Genomic DNA, 8,885 nt, shown 5'->3' with positions numbered 1-8,885 from the left:
AAACAGCTAAATCGTACAAAATAACAAAAGGTTTGTAGTTTTAATATTTTTTACCTGTACATTTGTAGTTTTCCAGCCTACAAGCACACGGCAATCCTTTGCTAAGCCACATATGGCAACCACATGATGCGTTAAGTTTCCGCAACACATCCATCTTCCTCAGTAGCTCTTTTTCCAGCAAATCAAGTGCTTCATGGGAAACCTTTCCACGTAGGTTGTCCAACATTCAGTGTCTGTGGTGGTTCATCGTTTTTTCGATGCTCTCAGTGAAACTTTTTTGTATTTCATCGTACTGAGTTTCAACTATATCAATGATGCATCTTGCTATTCGCTCCAATGAACTCCCGCGCGTAATGTATCTTTTTAAATTTGCGTGCTGGCTCTCAACTCTGTTGGTGGTGCGCTGACCAAAGTTGCGACACTTATCGGTCCATGCATAAACGGACATTTCTTTATAGTCTTTGAGCCAGTTTTCGTAGACGTAATCATAGACACCTGCAAAAATAAAATAATGAAATGTAAAAGCGTGTGTAAAATATAATAGATTGGGTGAGTCGTTTGTTGAAGGAACACTTACTTTCTCGGTTGGCAACCACGAGTCGGTTATACATTTTCTCCAAGTTGTACTTGTACATGGGCTCTGATGAAGATTCGCACAATCTCCGCCAGTACGACATAAATTTCCCCCAATCTTCTTTATCGAACCCTTTCTTGCACTTTCTAGCTATATTTTGTTGGATGTGAAAGTGGCATAGAAGCCTGGTTGCGTCCGGGAATACTTTAGAACACGCGTTAATTAGGGCAAGCTCCCTATCCATGACTATCACACGCGGCATCATACATTCATGCAATATTGACTTGATCCGCTCAAGCACCTACACGTAGTTACCCCTTCGTTCTTTACAAATAACGGCATGTGCGATACAAAAAGACTTCCCAGTCGACGTCATACCCACAACCTGGACAAATGGCATGTTGTAGAGGTTTGTTTTGTAGGTCGCGTCGATCAACATCACGTGCGGGAATGCACGCCACATAGTGATTGAATAAGGATGAACAAAGAAAATCTCTGTTACGACATCTGTTTTGGGATCCCGTCGGGTGTCGTAAATGAATCGGCGGTCATGCAGCAGGCTTTCCAGTGCCTGAATAGAATTCTTTCCGTCCATTATTATCGCTCTAATTTTTGTACCGGATTTTGCACGTCTTTCTGAACGTGCAGGCTGTCGGGGAACTGCTTTCTTAGGGTTTGAAATATGATATGTGGCTCCATGTTTTGAGCAGTTAGCTACTCCACTAGCTTGTATTCGGCTTTAGTAAATCTTCGCACAAAAGCGTGGCCCAACAGACTCGTCATAGGTTCGTGGTTATGGTTCGCACAGTCCACTTTTAACTCCCACGTGTCATTCGTCACGTCCCGTATGGCGAGTAATGAAAATGGGCAACCGATTTTTTTGCTACCAGCTTTCCTAACTGTTGCTTTCCTACGGTGCTCACCACTACGATCGCACACAAGCCATACCATCCCAGTAGTACCGCCAATATTTTTTGATCGACGTGTAACAATTACGTAACCATACTCCTTTCCCGTTTCTTGTACCCAATTCTTCAAATCAGTTAGAGACATGAAACGCTAAAAAAAGTTACGTTAATAATAATAATAACTCTAATAATAATAATAATAATAATAATAATAATAATAATAATAATAATAATAATAATAATAATAACAATAATAATAATAATAATAATAATAATAATCACTCTAATAACTCTAATAATAATAATAATAATAATAATAAAAGTTACGTTAATAATAATAATAACTCTAATAATAATAATAATAATAATAATAATAATAATAATAACTCTAATAATAATAATAATGATAATAATAATAATAACTCTAATAATAATAATAATAATAATAATAATAATAATAACTCTAATAATAATAATAACTCTAATAATAATAATAATAATAATAATTATAATAATAACTCTAATAATAATAATGATAATAATAATAATAATAATAATAACTCTAATAATAATAATAATAATAATAATAATAATAACTCTAATAATAATAATAATAATAATAATAATAATAATAATAATAATAATAATAATAATAATAATAATAATAAAAGTTACGTTAATAATAATAATAATAACTCTAATAATAATAATAATAATAATAATAATAATAATAATAATAATAATAATAATAATAATAATAATAATAATAACTCTAATAATAATAATAATAATAATAATAATAGTAATAGTAATTATTTTAATGTGATACCTCATTTATTTCAAACGGATTGCCCGGGGTAGATGGTTCATAAAGTGATGTGTTACGGGGCTCATAACCATATCCACCATGTTCTTCGTATCCACCGTAGCCTCCGTATCCACTGTATCCACCTTCACCCCCAGATCTATCGTATCCACTGCATCCACCTTCACCCCCCGTATCCACTGTAACCACCTTCACCCCCATATCTATCGTATCCAATGTATCCACCTTCACCCCCGTATCCACTGCAACCACCTTCACCCCCGTATCCACCTTCACCCCCGTATCCACCTTCACCGCCGTATCCACTGTAACTTCCGTATCCACCTTCATCCCCGTATACCCCGTAACCCGGATACGATTGGTGCGTCAGGTAATATGGTACATCAACAGGTGCATTCTCAGCACCGTATCCACTTTGCTGCACGTACGGAGATTCATACCCGTATCCGTAATCTTGATACACTTGATGTGCCGGGTAATTTGGTTCATCAACAGGTGGAGTGGGAGTCTTGTTCAAGTCTGGCAACTGTGGTTTTTGATCAACAGGGACTTTAGACACAACCTCCTCCTCCTCATTGGCAGCATTTGCTCCCCATGTGTCGTTAGAATAGCGATTACCAAAATAATTATCGTTCCAAAATGATGACATTTTAACAAGATTGAACAAAAAACAGAACAAATGATTTTGGTTTGGGGTGTAAATTCTCTACTGAAGAAGACTATGAAACACAGAAGAAGAAGAAAGAATTGTGGCTTTTGTTCGAATGATGAAAAGAAAGCAGAGCTAAATAGACTTTTAAATTTACTCAAATAGGCAGCGTATTGATCTCTACTCCCCGTATTGCTTTATTTACGTGCCTGGACAACATCGTTTCATTGTCAAATCAGTCTGACATACGCTGCGTAGAGACCTCTACGCAGCGTATAGGGTTAGCAGTATACGCTGCGTATAGGTCAATACGCACCATATGTAAGACTGATTTGACATGGTACTAGGTTTGACTGTCTGGTCGTGTACCTACCCCTTACATACGCTGCGTAGAGGTCAATACGCAGCGTATTGTGGTAACTCTATATGCTGCGTATTGGTCAATACGCAGCGTATGTAAACCCTAAGTGTGCAGATAGGCAAACTCGGTGTACAGATAATGAGAGCCTTATTCAAAAATCTTGCTCCTTATTTTCACGTCAAATTCTTGAAATATCTTTATTATGAGGTTTAAACTTCCATATTTAAACCTCCCTACCAATTGGATGTGTGTTTTGAACTATTTAAAGAACTCTCAATGCAAGAATCACGGTCAAGCTACATCTAGGCTTCTATATTAATAAGTGCTCTAAATACGACAAAGGAATAACGGTAGAGAGGTTCTCTCTAATACATACAAAATGAACAACCACGTTAGAACTATGCCAAGTGAGTTATGTACAATTAAGACAATGATCCCCTCCTTCGTAGACCCCACCTCTTCTAGAAGACAACAATATTTTCTCGTATATGTAAGAGAGGTGAGAAGTGCGTGCATCGGGCCAATTAGATGCCCTCGTGTGGCATCATGACGTTACACCCAAACAAAAATCCTAGATACGTGTGTATGAGGTTCAATAGCGTGACGTGTGATTGTAATAACCAACTCTACTATTTCGAAACAAGAGTTCTCGTAAGATATTTTTCGTTTTATTATGTTTACACACACTTGTGTAAAGGAAACATTCTTAGGGTGGTAAAGATCCAAGTGAGGGGATAGAACAAAACACTATCACATGTTGGTAAATACATGACTTGAGTTAAGTTTTTGCATTGATTTCGTTTTAAACACTCAAAACTCTTTACAAAGTTATCATGTTGTCGATCTCTTTCCGAATCATAATGACAATAGCATCAGCATTTTTTATCCATGAAGATTTGTTTAGCTGTTCTTGAACATTTCATCTTTATGAAACATTGTAATCAACCTTAAAGAAAAAAAAAACATTTAAAAGATTGAATTTGATGATGTTCTAAAATCCATTAGATATGAAATGTTGTAGCGTTAAATAATGAAGTACTACTTTTGTTAGGTATTTATGCATTTTAATGCTCAACCGTAATATGATCATCACAATTAAGTCGATTGATGTCAAAAAATATTTAGATTTCTTTATGGTTGTCATTCATTCAATAACATTAAAATATAACGAATTAATAAATGACACAAAGTAAACTACAAATTCTCAACGGTTGCATAACGCATACTCATGAAAGTAAACAAGTCTTTATTATTACAAAAACATGTGGCCAATGAGCTAGTGGTGGAGTGGTTAGGGAGAGATCTTGTGTCCCAAGTGACCCAAATTCAATTCCTACCCCTATCATTTAGTTTCTGCGGCACCTGGCGATGATGGGAGACTAGGCGAGTAGGTGGCGATCGTTAGTTCGATCCTTGAACTGAGCGGGTTTTACCTCACCGCACTGTCGTGCCTTCGGACGAGTGTTCACGGGCTTCGGCCCTAGGTGAGGGTTTTCCCCGGTTCGGAAGGCGAGTGTATCCCGATGTGGTGAATTTCGCCAATTGCCCATTTGGAGGATTCGTTGACCGTTCAAAAAAAAAAAACATGTGATTTTTATGATTATTACAAATATATTTATTAATTGTGAACATTGTTATCAGAACAAACGACCAGTCAGACTAGAAACCATCTATACATTCGGTTTGGCTGAGTAGTATTGACCCGTCTTCATTTAAAGTTAGTTGGTTATAACATTGTCAAGCCGAACCAGATCAGTGGTCATACCATATTTAAGAAACAAAATTTTCTAATGACAAATGTTACTCCTTTACACCACTTAAAACTTTATATTTTGTTCATATAGTAGTCAGTACAAAAGATAAGGTAGGGTAACTTTATTTTTATAATTGCTATTTAAACTTTCGAAAATTATTCGATCACTCAAGCTAATGGATCGATTTGATTACCGGTTCGACTACTAAATTATTGATTTTAAAAAATAAATAAATTAGGAGAGTATTAGAGAAAAGTAATCTAGGGGATGCATTTTCCCTTTGTACTCAGTTTTTAATAGAACTTAAAGGGATGTGAATCAACCGAACGATCTACGAACATGAAATTTTGTTTGAAATGTGTTCGCGAAAAGTTAACGAACACATGTCGAACAAAATTTTGTGTTTGTGTTCGTTTGTTAAAAAATTTTAATTTTTCGCAAACAGTTCGTAAACACTGGTCACGAAAACAATCCAACACAATCAAACGAACGTAAACAAACAAAAATAAAACTAAACGAATATTAAACTTGGAATTAAAAGAAGAAAAACACTATTAACCTTAAACATCTGACACAAGTAGCCAAATACAACCATTAAATGATAAATCAGGAATTCAGGACACAAGAAGTCTACTACAAGTACCATATGAATAAATCAAGTTTGGCTAACTTTTACCATGATTATCTAAAGTTATTTAGACATATCCCCTAAAAAATGTCTTAGTGTTCAACTTCTTCATATGTTTAGATAAAAGTTTACATTTTACTATTTTTTTAATATAATTATTAACTAATGTTTAGGAGTAAACTAAAACTTAAAAAGGAAAGTGAAATACTAAAAAACATTAAAAACTTTAACAAACTAATATAAATAAACGAACATGAATGAACGGGAATGAATGTAAACAAACATATTATCGAACATCATGAACACAGTCGAACAATGAGACATTTGTTTGTGTTCGTTCATTTAGTTAATCGAACGAAATATCTCGTTTGTGTTCGTTTATTAACATAAACGAACTTCCTGCTGAACGATTCATGAATTGTTTACTAAACATTGAGTTCGTTTATAGCCCTAAAATTTTCCATAGCTGCTAAAAAAGGAAAGACCGGAGAGTAGGGCAAAATAAAATTAAAAAGTATATAATGAATCAATTTAATATTAATATAATCAATTTAATATTAATATAGAAATAATGAAGCCAAATTGATGGTTAGAATGTCAAACTAAGTACTCAATGGGAGTCTCTCTCATCGTTATCCACATAGTTTTGTCATGCATGCATGACAACATGAATAGTTTTGTCATGGTACCAAACAAAAAAATTATTCTACACGTTACAACAGGGGCGTACCCACCCTAAGCCTAGGGTGGGCGGGCGCACCCCATAAAAAAAATATTTTTAGTGTTATTTTTCGCCGGAAATCCCGACCGCACCCCTTGGAATTTTTCACCCGCACCCCTTGAAAATTTTCAACCGCCCCACTTAGAAAAAAATAATTATTAACCACTTATTCACTTAATTATTTAATCCAATCAAAGGCCAATCTGCAATCAATTTTTATTAACACAAGCTCAAACCCAACCTAAAGAAATTTGAACTAAATAAAATAACCCAAACCCATCCACCCATTCCATTTCCAAGTCCCGCCCCCCAAAAAAACTCCAAGCGACTTGACGCCACTGCTCACGACCTGGTGGTGTTTTTTACTGGAAAAACCAAAATTCCGGTTGGACCGACCCATATTACGTCAGAATTCCAATATAGAACTAGTATGGTTTATTTATTTATTTTGTTTTATGTGATAATTAGGAGAGAATATAGATGTGTAAGGGTTTAATCTTTTTATATTTTTTGATTTTTTTGTTGTTCTAGACTTTTAGTTAAATGATTTTGTTGTTTTATTTATAGCTTTGTTTGTTTAAATGATTAGTTACAAGTAATCAACTATTAATATTAGGGCTTGAATGTTTATAAATATAATTGAAAGTTACGGGCAATGGTTGAACATTATTGTTTATTTTTTTTAAGTGTTTAGTGTTGTTTTATGAACTTATGGAACAAATTATATGTGTTAGGAACAATGAGTAAGAATGTAATGAACTTATGGTGTGTTTAGTATCTTTAGACGATATTTTGGATATATTTCAAAAAAAAAACCTTGTAGGGCAGAATTTTAAATACGTTTGTAATTTGTAATAATGTTTGACGTGTTTTTGATGATTAACCCAATTAACAAAAATACGTGTTTTTGTAATTTGTTTATTTCGTTTGTGTGCAACGTTTGTTCGTAGCATTCTTCCTCCACATCTAATCCAGAGGCCATGTTTACTTCTAGACCCTCGTTAATGGCCCGTTTAGTCATCCTGATTGCTACAGGACCCTGAACACAAATCATTAACCCAATTAACAAAAATGCCATTTACAAAGGCATTTTAATAGATAATCACATATTAGAAAGTACCTTTTGATTAATATCCCGGTTACAATTAGCACACACTCTTCCAATTATTTTTATTTTTATTTTTATTGGCGGGCTAATTTTTTAGTAGACTTTTGTTTTTATACATAATCAATTTAAGATCTTCGTTTTCTTTATTCACTCAACCTATTTCTATCTTTACCAAATTTATACAGGTTAAATAAACTTTGATAGTAGTTGGTATGGATTAATAGGAGACATAATAGAATAGATAATTCTGATTTCTGAAAGTGGTAGAGCTAGAAATTTTTTACATTGGTGTCACTTTTTTCCGATGCTTAAATTTATATCAACTTGAAGTCAAAACTCTCGGGTCGGGTTGTATCGGATCACTAACAAAATACAATTAATAATGACTCCCTCCATACCTTTTTTTTTTTGCTCCAAATATTGACACAATAGAGTGAGCACAGAAAACAATCAATATGCTTATATATGTCCTCTTCCCAGCTAAGCTAGCATTTAAAATACTTCCAATTAGTTTGACATTCAATGCGTTTCAGTCAAAACATAACATTTATATAGAAAAAAAAAACCACTAAAAACGTCAATTACAAGTTTCGAACCTGCGTCATTTCATTAAAAGGGACGTACGAACTCAGCCGTAGCATTGTTCTTTAACTTGTAGACCCTCTGAAACAAAATTTTGAGGTCACACTCGAAAATTCAGTAGTGTCACTTCCATAACAATATCTATCTATACATATAAAAAATAAAAAAGTAAACCAATTTGACACTTGAAAATTATTGAGTTTAATTAGAATTTTATTTTCCCGCATTAAACATAATCCTTTTAGTTTCATTAGTTAACCTAAATTAAAAAAATTAATCCTTAAATCTTGAAAAAATTAAATTAATCCCTACTTAATATTTTTATCCAGATTTTAATTTTCAAATTCAAATTAATAGGATGACATCTTATTAATATTGATTACATTTTATTAATATTGTTATACTTATTTTTGTAATTTACAATTGATTACATTTTATTAATATTGTTATACTTTCTATTTATATTTAATGTTGTTATACATAAATATTATATTTTTTTAGTATAACTATTAATATATATGTATGAAAAAAAGTAATAATGTTTTTTAATATCATTATTATCACTGCTATTTGTATTATTTATAATTGCTACTATTATTATTATCATTATTGTACCTTTCTGATATTGATATATTTGTGTATGAGATTTTAATCAAGTTACCGGAAAAGACTACGAGCCAGTCTAGGAGTGTGCGTAAGCAGTGGCCATTTTTGCTATCAACACCTAATTTTGTTATGTTGCATTGTAACCATATATCCATATATCCCCACTTC

The 8,885-nt window shown here is 33.3% G+C and overlaps 1 protein-coding gene across 1 annotated transcript; it reads right to left on the bottom strand.

The window, feature by feature from the left end:
* Positions 1-226: 226 nt before the first annotated feature.
* On the bottom strand, positions 227-2,509 carry LOC118490387 (PKS-NRPS hybrid synthetase CHGG_01239-like). Its single transcript, XM_035987998.1, has 3 exons — positions 2,312-2,509; positions 578-875; positions 227-495 (listed from the first exon to the last, which is right to left on the bottom strand). Exons 1-3 carry the CDS (start codon positions 2,507-2,509, stop codon positions 227-229), a joined length of 765 nt encoding a protein of 254 aa, XP_035843891.1.
* Positions 2,510-8,885: the final 6,376 nt, after the last annotated feature.

Source organism: Helianthus annuus, chromosome 3 (assembly GCF_002127325.2).
Source record: "Helianthus annuus cultivar XRQ/B chromosome 3, HanXRQr2.0-SUNRISE, whole genome shotgun sequence".
NCBI lineage: Eukaryota > Viridiplantae > Streptophyta > Magnoliopsida > Asterales > Asteraceae > Helianthus > Helianthus annuus.
The sequence above is the reverse complement of the archived record's forward strand: the minus strand, read 5'-3'. Positions and strand labels throughout refer to the sequence as shown.

Bases quoted from the DNA above. Each gene is read 5' to 3' on its own strand.
- LOC118490387 (XM_035987998.1), bottom strand. From the start codon at position 2,509: ATGGGGGTGAAGGTGGTTACAGTGGATACGGGGGGTGAAGGTGGATGC. The intron at 876-2,311 runs GTATCACATTAA...AACTACGTGTAG, and splicing joins ATCCGTTTGAAATAAATGAG to GTGCTTGAGCGGATCAAGTC. The intron at 496-577 runs GTAAGTGTTCCT...TTATTTTTGCAG, and splicing joins CGTGGTTGCCAACCGAGAAA to GTGTCTATGATTACGTCTAC.